The following is an 18,621-nucleotide window of genomic DNA, read 5'->3' as shown; positions in this document are numbered from 1 at the left end:
CACGGTATCGATGCATTTAACAGCTGCCTTTGTACGCTGGGGAGCAGTAACTGTCTACGCTCGACGAGAAGCACCCTTTTTTGCACTAGACTCGTCCTGTATCGTCTCGAGGGAGGCCTGTCTTTTGTCTACGCGAGTTTCTTTATGCTAAACGCGTGCGCTATCGCGAATTCTCTGTGAAGCCGTTCACCGATCAATTCCTCTCAAAAAAGATTCCACTAGTTTGTTGCGTATCAAATATTTCCTTCGAGAGATTTCCTACGAATTTCTAAAGCCATAGTACTTCACGTTGTATATTTCCGACATTCTCAGAATATAAGATGAGAACGTCTGAAATATCGTAAAAAGAGGACATTCCCGAGAAATATTTTAAAAATCTCCGCCGTATAAAAATCGACTGATCTTCGATTACGTAATTTCTATATCCAATCCGTAACCGATACTGACACACTTCGTAAATGGCCGATATCGAGGATTCTTTTTTCATCCTCCTGGAGGAAACGAGTACCGGTAACAGTCGTACTCTTGTTTCCGTAAGTGTAGAATTCCAGGAGAAAATGGAGCGAAGCCTTCTCGGCTAGAGTGTTCCCTGGAAGTTGGAGTCTTGCGCGCACATTCGGCTGCGTTCCCACGGGAGGATATCCGGAACGGCTAGAGGTAGGAGAGTAGCTTGGCCTGGGCCACGGTGGGGTGCGAAGGTGGGGAAACGGGTGTGTGATATGCTCTGTGGTTCTGCGACCCACTGACCCGCTCGATAACGCTAGCACCGAGGTCAGTAACCTTACCCTACCACAAAATTCTCTATAGTACGATTCTTTTCGAACCGACTTGACTGGAATCGACCTATGATTACCGCTGCGCTCGCTGGATTACCTTTTATCCACATCTACTCTACGATCGTCCTTTTTTCTCGTTCTTTCACTTTGAGACGCGCTAATTTACGCTGATGCGTTTTTTAATGACTCGAGTGTTTACACGCATAGACGTTTAGTATGTAGAGGTATAAGGGATCTGGTGAGTTAGAGGTTGAGGTATGAAGGGTACTGGGTATTTTGGAACTTAGGGGTTTGGATAAGAAGGAAGCTAGAAAGAGGACGTATTTGGGACCAAGCTGGTGAACTAGAAATTCGGGAGCCTTCAAAATTGAGAACTTAGGTATTTGGACATTTGCATGAAAATTTGAAGACCTAGCGGTTTGGAGATCTTGGAACTTGGACATCTGAGTTGATCTAAAAATTTGGGCCCATAGCGATTTCAAGATAGGGATCGCAAAACATGTTTCACTTTTGTAGTACATATATCGGCAATATAAATAATGAAATTCTAAATTACAAATTCCCGAACTAATAACATCGAAGCAATTATTTAAATTACCGTTTCCCAGAAGTTCACATAATAGTTTCACAATGTTCGTACCACATATCGATCGTCACATATGCTAATGTACTTAGAGGGTTGTTTTTCCGATTGCCGAGGTCGTTGACCGTTTGGCAGTTCGATATGATCGAAACAGTTGGCAAGCATCTCGAAGCCAGGCTGCCAACTTCGATGATAGTTCATCATGCGTTTGTTTTATTCGCCGCATTTGTCTAGGCTCGCGATAAAGTATTGGAAGAGCCTCGAGATCGGCCTCGATGGCTGCGGTAATCCCGTACAAAACGATCGCGTGAGAACTATCGCGATGCAAAGTTGTGTCACGCGATACCGGAGGGAAACGATTCCTTTTTTCTCCTCTCTCTCTTCCTTTCTCCAGACCTTTAAAGGGGTGGAAGACCGCAGAAGATCGCCGAGACGAGTAGCCGACTAGTTTAGCAGATCGCGTTCCCAACGATGAATCGGGTCACCGATACTACGTGTGCAATACCGCTGGCTACGTACACATTTTTCTGCGTGTTGTAATATCGCGTTGCAAGCATTGCAACAGAGGCCAGACTCACGCACACCGAGTATTGATTTCGAGTCTCGTGTCAGTGCTGCCACGATTCCGCGTCTCTAGAACTAAACCCTGGAGGGCCCTGGGGTAGAAACCTAGTAAAATCGTGCCCGTGGACTACCTTTCATCCACTCGGAAATTTTACCTACTCAGGCTATTTATAAGTTATGAAATATAATTCGTATAACTTCATGTATGTCATAATGTATGAACGTATGAAATAATGTATGCTATAATTTATATACATCTATACAATTTTCATGTACCAATTAGTTCGATTAATTTCTTATACAAATGTACAAAGTGTATTAACCACTGAAATTTCTATAACAACGATTATCCTCTTCATTCGTGTACATAATATCAAGCCTTAAAAATGTGTAAATAAAAACAGGCATCAGGCAAAAGCTTCGTTTCACCTTTTAGCCTTTCAATTTATACAGAGTACAAAGTATCAATCAATCTATACATCTTCTTGAAGAAAGTCTCACGACCGTTTAAGATTTTTTCTGCCAGCAGTGATCCTTTTATGGGAATTCGAGCAACCACTCGCTTTTTGCTAGGCTTACCTTCTTCGGCACAGCAAAGATGGCGTTCCCCTTTAACGTAGTTGCGATTCAAACTTCAATTTTCCATTTCGTTTCGACTTATAGCTCGAATAGTTGTCTTAACGTTGGGTCAAAGAGTTTATTTTTAACCCGGTAGTTTCTCGATAACGGAAGCTCTCGAATCCACGTGGCTTTTGCAAGATACGTGAATTATTTTTAACCTCCTTAAAAGCACGTTCTCGATGAAACGTGCTCTTGCTATTTTACGTACGAAGAAAACAAAGAGATAGTTTATGCAAACCGCGTGGTATTCGCGGTCGTGCAAAAGCAATTAAACACGTCAGCGAAGAATCCTTCGACAAACGATCGCGACAAAGCGTGCAAAAAAGGCCCTCGTAAAGACCATCGTGCCGAAGATCTTAAGAATGTACTTGGAAGAATGTACTCACTTTGCGTTCTTTGGCAGGGTGCCACTGGTAGCCGGAGCGGAGTGCGTAGGGGTGAGACAAAGGGGTGGATTATTCGCGTTCTGCGGTACCAGGGGTTGTTTTGCGTGTGCTGGTGACGTGTGCGATCCGTAGCCGTCCGAATTTAGCTGGGGACAATAAATTCGCATTGAAAAAATACGGATCCGTGATTTAGTGCCGTATCACCTTGATTTATTTCATCGAAAGTAAATCGCACTAATTTCAAATAAAATCGACAGTAACCCTAATGATTCTCAGTATAAAGATTCTCAATAGCATTTTAGATGATGCTAAAAATCGGACTCGATGACACAAAGGTACCATAAAACCGCAGGTTATAGTACATTAAAGCTTAATGTCTGACGGAAATGATTGCGTAATCGTTCCATCAATATTCTCACCGCGAAATGGTTACTCGACATTTATACACGATCGATTTTGGTATAGGTCTGACACGAATTGATGACACAAAAGAAATCGCGGAGTAGCACTTACGCTACATCAATTTAAAGTTTAAAGCTTGACGGTAATTCCAGGTAGCAATTACTTGGGGCTATCGCTTCAGAAAGTAAAGTTCGTTGGTATATTCCGCTCTAGATAATTTAATCGATTAGAGAGGCTAATTCTTTTTCCTCTTACAGCGTTGTCTTAACTTCAAAAGTTCAAGGAGAGATATAGTTAAGTGGCGCGAGTTCTGAAGGATCATTTGTAGAACGCCGACCTCGATCGAACTTTTTCCACCGTCTGTAATCATTTTCTTGCGTTTATATTTTCAACGCGAACATTTTATTGCACACCGATGTATTTTTAGAAATTACGATCGTAACTTGTTACGATTTTCAATGTCATCGCTTGTGTCGTAACAGGTTTACATCGTACCTTAACCACTGTGCCGATCAAGGAATCCGGCGGCATTTCCGGTGGTTCCGGTATTACTCCAGGGTTCGCGTGGGTTGGGTGATCGTTGTGCTGATTGGCCTCCTTCACCGGAGTGCCGTCGAGCCTCTCCATGTCCATGCTATCGGTAGGTGTCATGTTCGAGAGCAAGAGCTCCTTCATCTCTTGGAGATACGGATACCGCTGCGTTCCTTCGGAGCTGTGTTTCTTTGGTCGATCTGCAAAATCAGATATCGTCTATTTTTAACGGAAAGAACCACGAACAGAAATACACAAGTACCCTTATGAACACTGTCTTTAAAATACCAAACATTGACTTCATCCCAAACTTTTACTGATGAGTGACAAAATAAATTTACACTTTATAAAATGAGCAGTGGCTTTCAATATACACTGTATTATAAAATGAAGAGTGATTTTCAGTATACACAGACTGTATTATAAAATGAAGAGCGGTTTTCAATATACACAGACTGTATTATAAAATGAAGAGTGGTTTTCAATATACACAGAATGTATCTATAGTATACTAAGAATACATCTATACAGATAATGCATCTGTACAGAGAATACATCTATAACACACTGAGAATGTATCTATAATAAAAAGATAGATAAATTGAAAGACGTTCAGATCTAACAGTAAGAATCTTCAAGAATTACATAACACAACCTTCAGTGCGAACATTTTCCGAGCGAACAGTAATTATCACGCAGTTATATAAGCAACCACAGTTTGACGTCAATGGTAAAAGGGTTTAATCCCACATAACCGGGTCATTCAAGATGCAGAACCGGTCCTCTACATCGAACTTCAAAACTGGCGACACACAAACGGTAATAAGGAACCACGTGTTGAGTCCGCTAAGTAGATATCTCAGAATCGATAGTTCACACCGATAAGTTCATAGTTCGACCTTGAACTTACTCGACATTACGGTGTCCATCGCCTACGAATCTACCGATCGAGACAATCTGCACGATGGAATCGAAGCGTGAACGCGATCGAATGGACACTGGTTCAAGGTGGAAGTCTCATCCTCGAGTCGCTCTCTCCCCATAGAGGAGATCGCCAAACATGGCACTCGACGATCGACGAGCATCCGATCCGCTAGTCACGCGCGTTCATCTTTCCGCGTGGACACGTTTCGAGGAACTCGGCGGGAACGAGACGGGAATGAGTTATCGAAGAAACTTAGCATCCTTTTTACGGTAGCCAGCCTGGCGCTTGTTATCGAACGTGAACCGTCTCTCGTATAAATCACTCATATGTATCACATTTCATCAATTTTCTATATATGTAAATTTACTTTGAAAATTCTATATCACAATGATTCTAAAATGTGGGATTCTTAGGTTAATTATATAAACAAACTCTAAACGAATTCGTAATGTACGACTGTAATGTACAGAGTGGTCACATGTGATCTTTGGTTCACATATGAACACAGAGGTTAACTCTTAAAGTCAATGTAGACCAGTCCAATATAAAAATTCTATAAAAGTGCTATAACTATAGATAGATAAACATACGACCGGCTAAATAGTATTTCAAGCTGAAATAGTTTTACACGAGATTTCACGTGTAATTCAGTTCACGTTTCAATCGTAATAATTAGAATGAAGTTTCCCTGAAAATGCACGCATGGGAGATGATTTGACGTTGACAAATTGAACTTTAATGTTCGGATTTTGAATGCGGAGTGTTTAAGGATCGGATGATTGATTTGTAGAAAATGAAGCGTGCAAAAGAACATCGATCAGTCTCGTTTAAAAAAGTAACAGCGATCGGACGAATGACCCAGTTAATCACACGATACCCTGGGCAATCGATACCTTTCCGTGAAAACGAGATAACTGAGAAATTCGATTCGCGAATCACAGCCGTCACGGTAAAACGCACAACAAGTAGTTCTTACGTAAACTCGTTGCACCCGTCGTTAATTAGCTGCATCGTCGAGCGACCTATTTAATCGCGCGCTGCGTTCGAGAATCGATAGCTTTTCACCGGGAAACCGTTCCATTTTCCATAACACGGTAACTCGTACATCGAGGGAAAATGAAAAATTTATCACTGACCCCTATTCAACTTTTTTATCCTCTGAAGCTTTTCAATCCGATTCGTTTTAATTTTCCCCGGCTCTCGTTTACACTTTTTAACTCGTGCTAAGTGATTAAGTCTGTTTAACTTCGAATTAACAAGGTAAAATATTTGTCCGAATCGAGACAGACTTATTAATAAATAAAAAAACACGATAATATCGATTATAAACAAAGTCAACGTTCCGAATACTCGTTATTCTATATTTGCACGGTGCAACGTTCTCCCAGGGTAAAATTATTGATTATCGAACGTGGCTCGCAAAGTTAGCGGAAGCGGTTATTTATAACAACCAGGGAACCGATGACATCGACACGAATGATAAATAAACTGGTAAAATCCTCGCATGAAAAATAAAACCGGGTACCTTTTCAGACTTGCTCTTTTATTCGTCGCTTGGAATTATCCCGCGAATTTCTGACGGTTGTATTTTTAGAACACGAAGGCTGATGATACGTTTGTAAAGACACGTTAACAAAGAAATCGGGCGAGGTTAGATAGAATTGTATGTAGCTCGTTTATGCCACGTGTAAATGTTTACTAGCTGTCGCGAACGCGGAATAAATTATGGTTTCTGGCGTGCGTTTTAATACCGCTTCGCGGAAACATTATGCAGTGGACTATTTTATCGTAGATATTTCAGGGATACTTGGAAAGTGTTACATTACATATTTTGTTGACTTCATTTAGAAGAAATATATTTTTGAACTATTCAATTAATAAGGTGATGAAGAAATATATTTTATCTTGAAGACTATAGTATTGTAAGTTTGAAATGTCTCGAGAAGACACAAGTTTTTTGAGAAAAACAGTTATAATTACAGGAAAATGCTTTAATAATAATGTTTTAATAAACTGTCAGTAATAATAAAATATATAGTTCGTTTATAATTTATATGATGAGTGTAGAGTCTATTTTATAAAGTACAAAAAATACGATTTAATCCTCGTTATAAAATTCGTCAAATATTCACCGCGAGTTAAAAATTTCTGCGCGTTGCATGGGGGTTCAACCCTATCGTCCTAACATCGCATCAAAGATTCCCTAAAAACCCCTCGAGTACGAGGGTAGCCGAAGTTGGATTAACCCCTTGTCTAAGTCGAGCTGCGTCGCAGATTAAAATCTCACCACGAGCCAATAAATCGTATTCGTCCAAGTTTTAAATTACAATTAAAAGAAGTTTATTTATACAACGTTCTTAATCTATATTAACCTTAAGAGTAAATAACGGAAAGGACTAGATGGGTAAAGGGATAATAAGGCAAAGGGTGAAGTTACACTGACCTAGCCAGATAATCGTGAGCCATCTCGACGAAAAGACGAGCGAGAACAGTGATGGGAGGGTGGCAAGAGTCGACCGCAACGTAAATACACGAGAAGCGTCTTGAGAGGGGAACAAAAGAGACTCTGAGGGAACAACGAAAGAAGAATGGAAACGACTCGAGTCACGGAGGGTTACTTTTCTTTAACAGACGCAATCGTGTAAGAAGGGATGTACGAGGGAATATGACCGTTCAACGACAGTCGATTCTTTGGACGAAAGATTTGAAGGGTGACGCGATGCGTGGTTGAAAGCACCACTGTTGAACTCCGGCGGATTGTGCAGGGGGAATTCAACAAGTGCAGTAATAATTGAGCCGGTCGATGACTAAGACCCCGAAACTGCTACCAAGACCGCTTTCAAAATATTACTTGCTTACTTCAAATATTCTACGAACCATTAACGTTTGGACAATTTATTAAAACACAAGGTTTCTAATAATTTTTTTCTAATAAATTAATTGTTGCAAATATTTGTCCCTTGTAAAAACCAACTTCAATATTTTATTTATTGATAAATAATGAACAATGAATATTTAGAGATAAATAGATAAGAGTGCAATGTTAATTACAGTGATTTTTTGTTCTCACAGTGTAAATATTTGTGGAGAATTTCTTACATGTTTCATCTCTCACAGACAGAGACGTATCTCTCACAATATTAATTACAAGCTGTGTGAATCTTAAAACACTGGTTGTTATGAGAATCGTTGCCAGTCACGTTACATAAGAATTAAAAATAGAAAAATGTTGTCTTGTTAATATTATGTGATACATTGAAAAAAATGATCGTATCGTATCTTCGATAACTGTCGATATCAAGTGTCTTATCACACATGTCCATTTCCACTGTGACACTTAACTGGTTAACACGTGACCGTCACAGTAGAAACAACCACAGTAAGCCACGATAATCAGGACCACTAGCTTTTAGGAACGAACTTTCTAATGCTATTTGTTGTTTCAAATTATTCGAGCTGTTTTTTCAATTATCGAATTAATGGATGTTAGAAGCACCTTATAATCAAATATGAGTACATAAAAATAAGTTAAATGTTGACAAGTCGAAGGTTTACATGAAAGCTTAAGTGTCCCGACTAAGTGACAGTTATCACGTGTGCTGGCAACAACTCGGTCGATCTCCGATCGTTCGCTAACGACCTCATCCAATTAATCGAGGAACTAACGAAGTGGCGGAACGATCGAGGATCGAAAGCGGGTAAAATAGATGAAAAAAGTAATCCGAAAGTCCTGATTTACCTGGGTGCGAGAAAGGTTGATTCAGGATTCTAACGCGGAGCCGCCGGCAGATAGTTTGTTCCGCCATAACTGACCTATCGGAACGCGGGTCAGGATGACGCCGCGGCGTCGCGGTGCCCACTGCGAGCTCACGTTCCATTCGTTCTCTGTCGAGACGCGGTCGCGGCTCGTTCTGCTGCTGTTAGCCTTCTATTCTCGCGCATCGCCGACCGACTATATATTTAGAGAACCGCGCGGATCCGCGGCGTGGCACGCTTACGACTCACGATCCGCGAGAGCTCCGGTGTTTCACTGTCTCTCCTTCATATCTTTCCTCTTTTTATTCCTCTCTTATCCTTCGTCCATCTCTTTCTATCTGTCGGATTCCGCACGCGGTTTCGTCCGTGTCCGTCTATTCACGTGTCGCGCGTTACGAAAACGGACGGACGTACGGACACGTGTGCGCACGTGTGCCAGCCCGGCAAATGTAGAATTATTTCTGCCTTTTGCCACGAGACCCCTACCTGCCTCTACCCACACGCTACCTTTGCCTGCCCCTACCCTCGTGCCCGGCTTCGAACGACGCTTGCTCGCGAGTGAGCCCCACGACGGCGTCGACGCCGATGCCGCTCTTGCCGCCGACACCACCATCGATCCAACCCTCCTGCTGCTAATGGAACCGGTATAGGGAACTTAATTTACTCCCCTGTCGCTTTTCAACCCCTACGATGGATATCGCAGTGTGTGCTGTTACCCCCTTTACACCCCGCTTCTCTTCACGAAGCCTTCTTCCTTTGTTTCTCGCGACAATCATTGCACTCGTTACCTTCCTTCGACACCGAAATTCGCCAAATCTTTCCCCACCTTTTTTTTTTCTTTTATTCCAACCCCGAGTCCGTGGGGATATACCTGGATCGATAACGTGCTCCCTGGATCCGAGCTCTTTGTTCTCTTCCTTTTTTAATCTCTCCTTTATATTTTCGACAATTTTTTTAACGGTTTATTATATCGATGCTTTTTAAGAGATTCGTACTTTCATTGTCGTACTTTGGTCTTCTATTTTTTTATGTATTTTTCGAATGTTCTTTTTAAATCCTAATGTTCGATATACTGCAAATTTTATTCTTCTACTACAGTTTCTAATCTGGTTCTCAAAAAGTACAGAAAATTGTAAAAATCTTGCGAGGAACTTTGCGCAAGTTTTATAAATCCACCACATATATTATTTGTTAAGTATCGGTAATCTCAGTTTCCAGAATCTCTGGCCGTTTCCGACGCCTGCAAATGGCGTAGAAGCGTGTAGAAAATTGGAAGGAGGTCAGCGGGATTCGGAATCTTCGCTCGGACCATTACCTTATCCACTATTCCACGATCTCCTTACTTCACCATTTTTATTAGCCTCCACGTCCCGATCCTATATTTTCTGCGCCATTTGTGCTTCATTATATCTCAGGAACAGAATCGATATTTTTGGATTAAGATATCTAGACCCGACGATAAAACGAATCGTAAAATTGGAAACCCTGTTGGTAGATTGCCCTTGGTGACGCAGCGAATAGGGCAATATAAACGAACAGATGGCAATCTAAATGAATAGATTTTGCATTTAGAAAATTCAAAATTAGAAAATATGAATCTCCAAAGTTTTTAATACGATATACACGAATCCTAACGTGACAGGATCTTAGGGGACTACCCTCTATCCAGTTACGTGAATGCTCGCATTCCCGATAGCCGTAGGGCAATGGTTTTCGTTCGCTTCTCCCAGCGTCCTCGAGGATGTGGAAGTGCCCTAAGGCCACGCGAGCGATTTAATCACGTGTCCATAGCCGCGCATCGAGCACGAATCAAAGATTTCCAGATGCGTCCCGGAATAGAGTTCTCTTCAGTCTGGCTTTCATCCGCTATTTCGGTCACCGACCGTGCTTTCTTCGAATCCGCTCCACCAGGAGACTGTAATGGACTCGTTGTGTACAGGCCTGCAGGCTCGAAGAAGGTTATCGATCGATCGAGAACTCGTGGCTAATAGATTCTCGATTGTGGAGCTACCATCGAGACACCATTGTCGACTGTCGATCCGCGATATTGTACCGATGGAATTCACGAAACGTCGCCAATTACCGCGTTATCGATCCCCACAGAATCCCACGATCGCTAATATCGTCTAATTAATTTCTCCTTCGATATTCACCCGCTCTCTTATTTCGTTCTCATCTTAGAATTAGCATTTGAAATGTCAAGCACTCGAAATCTCGAGTTTCCTGGTTTATTAATATTCTTCCGTGTTCCCGTTTCTTGGAGACTTCTTTAAATGTTTTGTTCGAGCTGAAGAGTTTTCCAGCCGAGCTTTCTCATTCGATTTTTCACGTCGACTCGATTCACCCGGAGATTCTCTGTGTCTAAACCGGTGAATCGAAGATCGTTGTCCTGGAATAAGCTCTTCGCGTTTCAAAGCGACGGATAAAGCTTCTTCGCGAATCGCGTTCTGAACGCAGAGTTTGTAACGGCTTGATGAGTTTAAAAGGATTCTTTTATTTCGGAGTTTACAGGGACGCGTATGAACGAATAATTAACGAAGAAAAGGGTAGACGAGCACTGAAAAGCCTCCTAACTAGGGATGTAGGGATCTAGTAGACTTGTATAAACACATTTTGCACACGTATTTATTTAAAGTGTACAAACCGCAAATTTAAACAGTGAATAATAAAAATGTTTGCTGAATATTTATGCACCGTAGAAATTATTGAAACATTTCCGCAACAGGTACATCCATTTTAATTTGCTGAAATTGACATGCACGCTCGCTTGTCTTGCCTGCAGACGCGTACCGAATAAAGGGCTTCACAGTCGATATCAGAAACAGGAAGTTCGATTCAGCCAGCTAACCCAGTTCCGTTCGTGCATTTCATTTAGACCCAAGGTACATCCATTCCGCGTTTTCACGACGATTCATTTTAATTTCTGCCGTGAGACGGTAACGAATCGCGAGTGAAAGTTCGTTGTTGAATCCCCATGCGCCTCGCGAGGCGTGCTCGCTATTATCGCGCGCCGGGGGGAGCAAAATGGATATGTAATTAAAAAGCACACCCTCCTGTATCGCGCTAAGAATTCAAACCTTCCCGTTTGTTAATTCTACCTTTCACGTTTCCTCGCCTTTCAATGCAGTGCACTTTGATCACCTTTTCTCTGCCTTTACACAAACATGGCCAGACCTCTTTGGTTAAAGAAATGCTCTGAATAAAAACTTTGCGCATTCCATGTGAAACATACTTTAAAAGCGATACGCGTGGATTATTAATTTAGTTGGAAAATAGTTTTAGGGTTATTCGGTCATCGATTTACATTGAGAAAGTTTTACTGTGTTCTGAAGCGTACATGGAAAAACGAAGCAGCTAAAATTGCTCTGTTTAATAAAAATATACTTGTAAAAGAAATTGTGCATGTTTTGAACATGTGGCAATGTTGCAAACGGATTGAAAATGTGTGTAGAATAAAGAACCTAAAAAATATTACCCCGTTGCCCGTCCATGACGAGAAGCAAAAGTAAAGCACTGTAACTCTCGTAGATTCGACGATTTCGTAACTGCGAAACAACATGCCAGCCTTGTAATGGGTATAAAATGGCAAGGTTGCCGGGTTGAGCGTGCAGCACGCGGCGTCACAACAACAAACGGAACCGGAAGCAGCAACGGATCGATTCGAAGCGGCCGGCCGGTCGTGAACCTCGAAAAAGCGGCCACGTCGAGCTGCTGCCCGCCACGAAACACGGCCAGACTGCATGGCGACCACCTGTGAGCTTCGTACCGGCGCCGGCGTCGCGACGCCCACGTACCGCGTCCATCGACCCATCCGCGCGCGACCCTCTTGTGTGTCGCTTTGTCCACGCTTCGAAATACGATACAGACATACTCTACTTTTTTTATAAATACGAATCATCTTGAACGACAATCAATAAAATTATTTAAAAAAAAAAATAAAAAATTGTCATGTGTGCATATATGCCCTTATGTGATATGTAGTGAAGACGTATATGTATATGTATATATGCTATCATGTGTTTATGGATATGAAAGGATATTTGTACATACTCTCGCATGTTTGTCAATGTGTATAAAAAACATATGTATATGCACTCACATGTCTATCAATGTATATGAAAAACATATGTATATGATCACACATGTCTATCAACATATACAAAAAAAACATATGTACATATACTCATATGCCTATCAATATATGTACAGTCATATGTACATGCTCTCACATGTCTATCAACATATAAAAAAACATATGTATATGTTCTCACATGTCTATCAATATGTATGAACGTTTATTCATCCCCATATGTCTATCCATGTAAACAAAATACATCAATATGTACGTCATATAAATTTTTCTTACTGCAGCCATATATTGTTTTGCTAAACCGATCTGACATGGAATTTATCGTTTTATGTAACATAGCGAGCGGCTGGATATCGGCAAATGTTTCAATATTTTACAATTGCGAACGTTTCGATGAGCATAACGACATGTAGTCGTTACGACATATAACAGCGATGACATATGCTCACATGATATGTGAATATCAGTGTATTGCTTCCGTGTGCTCAAAGGATTATAGAATTGAATAACTGAGAGAAATGGAATTAAAGAAAATTTTGTGGAACATTGTTTCAGAGGGATACTTGTAAATTATGAATGATAATCAGTTAAATTTAGTGATCTGCTAATATTTATAATTGTCCATTAGTTTTTGTCGAGCCAATTACATCCAATCGACAAAACACAATGTTCAATTAAAAACAGTTGTAGGTACATGCAATAAATTAAGAGAATGTTTTTGCAATTCAGAAAAGAGTGGATAGGTATTGCATTATGAATTAAATTAAAAGTCGAATTGGATTTCTTTATTGCATCAAAGAGATCGAGTATCAGAGAAGTTTTAATTAAATAACTTCGAGCTTTCTTAAATAATAAAACAACGAAAAAGTGAAATTAGGGTAATGAAATAGTACAGTGGAATATATAGGAGTATATTAAAGTAATGAAGTAGAATATTGCAATGACTTGCACAATTCTATAAACAAATGACATTAAACACATTTTCCATGTGGTTAACAAAAATGATCGTAAAATTAATAATCGTAAATTCAATCGCGAGCATCAGGCTTTGACAAGTCCGATATTGTAACAGGCGGCATCGTGCTCGGGAGATAATAATCGCAGCAATTACGATGATTACAACCGCCATTGTTCCGCCCGTCCGATATTATCCGCTTTCCATGCTCGTCGCTGTTTTCAGCCGGTTTCACGAGGCGGTGAATGCGCGCTCCGTTTGAAAAAACAAGAAAAAAATAGAGAAAGAGAGGGGAAAGTTTGAAGGAAAACTGGGTCGCCGGGATAGCGCGTTGGAATCGCGGGAATAACGCGTTGAATTCTACCTCGCCCGCTCGATATTTCCTCGAGAATCGAGCGTTTTGAGAAGTTACGAGAACCCGGCCGAGAACCAGCCGTGGTTGAAACAAGAGACGACATTCGATCGGATGCAACGTTGTCGTGAGAGAAAAAAATTCTGTTGCCTCTCTCTGTTACCGGTGGTTTCTACACGTTGCTCCAAAATTATTTTACTATAATCTCGCCTGTTAGAACTGAATCAGGCACCATTTTGAGACATTCACATTCTAAGAAATTTACCTTCTCATAGAGAAACTGATGTGTATAATTTAGTTTTGTATATGCTTTTCTTACTTCGTAATACAGGATGTCCAAAGGAATGTACTTTGTCAGACATTACACATATGTTATCTATTTTTACACATGTATTATCACACATACTTATAAATTTATTAAAAAAAATTAGCAAAAGGTGATGAGCCATAGACTTGACTTTTTGCAACTTTGTGCATATTTGAAATTATTCAAGTGAGCACATTTTTTTTGTAACACCCTGTATCTTTTTCATATGTGTGCTACAGTGTCTGCATGTTTGCACATATCGTTACACGTTCACTCATATGATTACACATTTGTACATGTCTTCATACATTCATACATGTAGCTACACAGTCACATGTGTCTATATGTTTACATACGTGTGTACATTTGCCTCCACATATTATCTGCATTTACGTGATCAGTTCATTCAGTTGTTCAAGACTACCAGAAATCAGATACCTATGAATCGTGTCTATGTTAAGAATGAAATTACATATTGCAAAATAACAATCTTCAATTTGAGGTCGCATAATTTGTTTCCATGCAACGTTTCTGAGACGCCCTGTACTTCGTTAGACTGCACGAGATGTGCTTTCACCGGGAGCATGGAAAGCGATTCAGCAACAATGATTAGAGAAATCGGTTATTGAACAAATTTGCCTAACACCGGGAGCGAATATAGAACTTCCTGTTGTAAAACAACAATAATAAGTATTTGAAATTTTGAATCACGAGTCCCATAAAGTTTATAGCAATAACTCCAGTACCGAAAATATCACAACTGAAAGTCATTAATTAAATAATTCTATAAAAAAATTGCAATATCTCAATATGCAATTCCAAAAATTAATTTCTTACCTCCATAATGAATATCAATCCTCATTCTCCAAAAAACAAAAACAGAATGCACATGTTTGCCCCGAGCGAGCCATCCGTCCAAATTTTTTATCACCGCCGATCTTCACGAATATGACCGGTATAAAAATTCAATTATTTCTCGATTTGTCAGCCAACTCTCGCGTCGCAGAGCAGTAAAAAAAAGCCCCTGCTGTCTGGCTGCGCCGACAACTGTCCTCTCGAAACGAGATCTCGTAATTATCAGCAGCGTAGCGAGGCACTCGCGTCACGATTGGCGGTTCGCACACGAATAATCGTGGTTTTATGATGGGCGTCCGATGCCTCGTACCTTTCTCTTCGCGAATCCTGCCTTCCCCTCGGCTCTTTCGTCCCTTCTCGCTTGTTGCGCCGACGAAATTTTCTTCCACCGAACCCTACGCAATTTGCCATCGACAGATTTCCCTGTCGGACTGGGAAAATTGTTCGATGTTTTCGATCGCGAATTTTGAGTTGAGAGTTGAGAATGAATTTCACTTGCGATCGAGGATTTTGGGTTTGCAAGTTATTGGATTTTGTAGGGTGGAATTTTGGACGTGTTGAATTCCTCGGACGGGGTTCTGGGAATTAGAAAGTAACGCAGCGTTGAGTTTTGGAAATTATCGAAGTCCTCAGAGGGGAATTTTGTAAATTATCGAAGTCCTCAGCGTCGAGTTTTGGAAATTGTGGAAGTCATCAGAGTGGAATTTTGGAAATTATCGAATTTCTCAGCGTCGAGTTTTGGAAATTATCGAAGTTCTCAGAGGGGAATTTTGTAAATTATCGAATTCCTCAGAGTGGAATTTTGGAAATTTTCGAATTCCTCAGCGCCGAGTTTTGGAAAATACCGAATTCCTCAGCGCCGAGTTTTGGAAATTATCGAAGTCTTCAAAGGGAAATTTTGGAAATTTTCGAATTCTTCAGCGTCGAGTTTTGAAAATTATCGAATTCCTCAGCGTTTAATTTCTGGAAATTATGGAAGTCCTCAGAGTGGAAATTTGGAAATTTTCGAATTCCTCAGCGCCGAGTTTTGGAAATTACCGAATTCCTCAGCGTCGAGTTTTGGAAATTATCGAAGTCCTCAGCGTTTAATTTCTGGAAATTATCGAAGTCCTCAGAGTGGAAATTTGGAAATTTTCGAATTCCTCAGCGCCGAGTTTTGGAGATTACCGAATTCCTCAGCATCAAGTTTTGGAAATTATCGAATTCCTCAGCGTTTAATTTCTGGAAATTATCGAAGTCCTCAGAGTGAAAATTTGGAAATTACCGAATTCCTCAGCGTCGACTTTTGAAAATTATCGAATTCCTCAGAGTTTAATTTCTGGAAATTATCGAAGTCCTCAGAGTGAAAATTTGGAAATTACCGAATTCCTCAGCGTCGACTTTTGAAAATTATCAAAGTCCCCAGCGTGGAATTTAAGAAGCCATCGAATTCTTCAGCGTCGAATAAAAATGATCAATTTCCAGGAAATTATCGAATTCTCAAACGTCGACTAATGAAAATTATCTACCCCGACTTTTAGAAATTATCGAATTCCTCAATGTGGAATTTTGGAAACTATCGAATTCCACAGAGCCTCAACTAATTTCCGATTTCAAATTTTCGTGCTTCTGGAAACTATCGAATCACCTGCGGTCGCTACACCTTTTGATCACGAAATTGTAATTAAAAATGTGACTAATTCTTTCGTCCGCAGATTTTAAGAATCAACACGTGATCCCTCGTGTAAATCGATACTCCCTTTCATGGCGAGCTATAGGTGTCTGATTCATCTCGAAACACAGGATTATACAAGAATTTGTCAGTCTGAAAATTTGTCAGAAATCCGTCGCTTTTGATGGCTTTAATCTCGAACGTCGCCGGAGCATGCTTTTGAGGGATGGATTTCTTTGATGTTCGCTTAGGAAACAGTGAGTACTTCGCAATGCGAGTTCTTGTCCAAAATATGAAGGAAATATAGAAATATACACTGAACCTTAATTCTTTTCGATAGAAATCCTCTTCTCATATATCTTTTCAACTATGATTAAGCCTCTGATCAGAAACCCTTGCATATATTAACAAAATTCATTTGTTAATTTTCATAAATGCTTGACTACTTCATGTAAAATTAAGTAATGAAATTGTTTATATAATCAGATCAACTTGTATTAATAAACAATTAAGGTTATCGATATTATTCATAAAAAATCTTGTTAATATAACTGACTCTCGAACAAGGATCCAATTATGAATCTTTCTCTTGCTTAATTTGAGTATGGTCGTTTACTATGCTTTTGTTATTATAATGATCCACTTCTATTTAATGAATAGATGTACCCTTGCACAAATTGCATGCGTATTGTGCATAAATATTTGAACGACTTCCTGTATTAGACATTGGTTTTAACATACAATGTTAGGTGAGGTAATTGATGTCAAACGACTTAAGATTGTTCGAAAAAAAAATAAGAAAATTCAAGTCAATTTAAATAATTATGCACATGTGTATGTAAATACCGTCAAATTGAAATATTATTTTCTGCCTATATTTTAAGGTTCACCGATATATCGCATAAGTTACGTAAAATTATTCGATCACAATGTAATAACAGTATACAAAAGAAATCTTGCTATCAAGGAGTAGTTAATATTCGAAAATGGTGATAGCGTTCCTAACCTCCGTTCGAGGGTCAACCATATTTACAAGTGATCGAAATGGCATTGAAGGAGCACTTACTTCCATAGAACGCCATGGGTCGAATCCGTGGACCGCCGGTCCCGGCCGAAAGTCCACCGTAAAACCCTGGGGAATGATCCCTCCGAAGTGGTAGTCGTTCGAAATCGCCTCGAATCGTCGACCGTCAGGACACTACGATTCTCGCGCTCGTCGATTATTTTCCTCAGGAGCAACGTGCTTCCTCTGCGGCGTTCGACGAATGTAAACAAGGTGTACGGAGCTTGCGCTCTGCACGACAGCTTGCACACAGAGCTTTCCGTTCGTACACGCGACTCGATATCGTCGTCTCTCTTTCCGTCCGCCGCTTATCGTTAGCTCTTCGTCTCTCCGTCGGTCGACCGTGGCGTCCCTTTCTGCACGACCTCACGGTCGCTGACCGCCTCCGTCGCACTCCTCCGATCGTCTTTTTCCCTTCAAAAGGAGAACGCGTCCCTTCAGCCTCCCTTTACGGTCCGTGACTCGAGAAGTTCGGCCGCTTTTAACGTCGCCGCTCCGTTCCCGTGCGATCCATGCCGCTGTAATGGCGACGCAACGCTTATGGGGTTCGCCGCGCGCGAAGCCACCCCCATGCACGATGGGGAAGCCAACGATCAATACCTTAACCCCCGCGATACGCTTTTCCACTCCGTGACGCTCGCCTGTCCCCGACGATGTTGCACGATGTGTCGAGCCTTCTCTGTGTATCGGCTCGAATCGGGGCTGATGCTTTTGTGATGCAGACGAGCCAGAAAAGAGACTAACTCTTCCTCGGTTTCTTGATGGATCGAGGGAGATTCTTACGGTGGATCAACGAGACACCTC

At 40.8% G+C, this 18,621-nt stretch overlaps 1 protein-coding gene across 7 annotated transcripts in view; it reads right to left on the bottom strand.

Moving 5' to 3' along the window:
- The window catches only part of OtopLa (proton channel otopetrin-like a), a 37,985-nt gene extending 19,720 nt beyond the window's left edge, over positions 1 to 18,265 (bottom strand). For 2 of the 7 annotated variants that reach the window (XM_003702193.3, XM_076538503.1), the window contains exons 1-3: positions 8,528 to 8,804; positions 3,828 to 4,063; positions 2,931 to 3,076 (exon numbers count right to left, since the gene is read on the bottom strand). In XM_003702193.3, coding sequence (XP_003702241.2) covers positions 2,931 to 3,076; positions 3,828 to 4,063; positions 8,528 to 8,666 — 521 coding nt within the window. In that variant the 5' untranslated portion in view covers positions 8,667 to 8,804. Of the gene's footprint in view, positions 1 to 2,930; positions 3,077 to 3,827; positions 4,064 to 4,773; positions 4,878 to 8,527; positions 8,805 to 12,019; positions 12,051 to 15,085; positions 15,377 to 17,820 lie in introns of those variants that run through there. The other 5 variants (XM_012282960.2, XM_076538504.1, XM_076538505.1 and 2 more) reach the window with 5 other exon arrangements.
- Positions 18,266 to 18,621: the final 356 nt, after the last annotated feature.

Source organism: Megachile rotundata, chromosome 12 (assembly GCF_050947335.1).
Source record: "Megachile rotundata isolate GNS110a chromosome 12, iyMegRotu1, whole genome shotgun sequence".
Lineage (NCBI taxonomy): Eukaryota > Metazoa > Arthropoda > Insecta > Hymenoptera > Megachilidae > Megachile > Megachile rotundata.
This window is presented reverse-complemented; position numbering and strand designations above follow the sequence as displayed.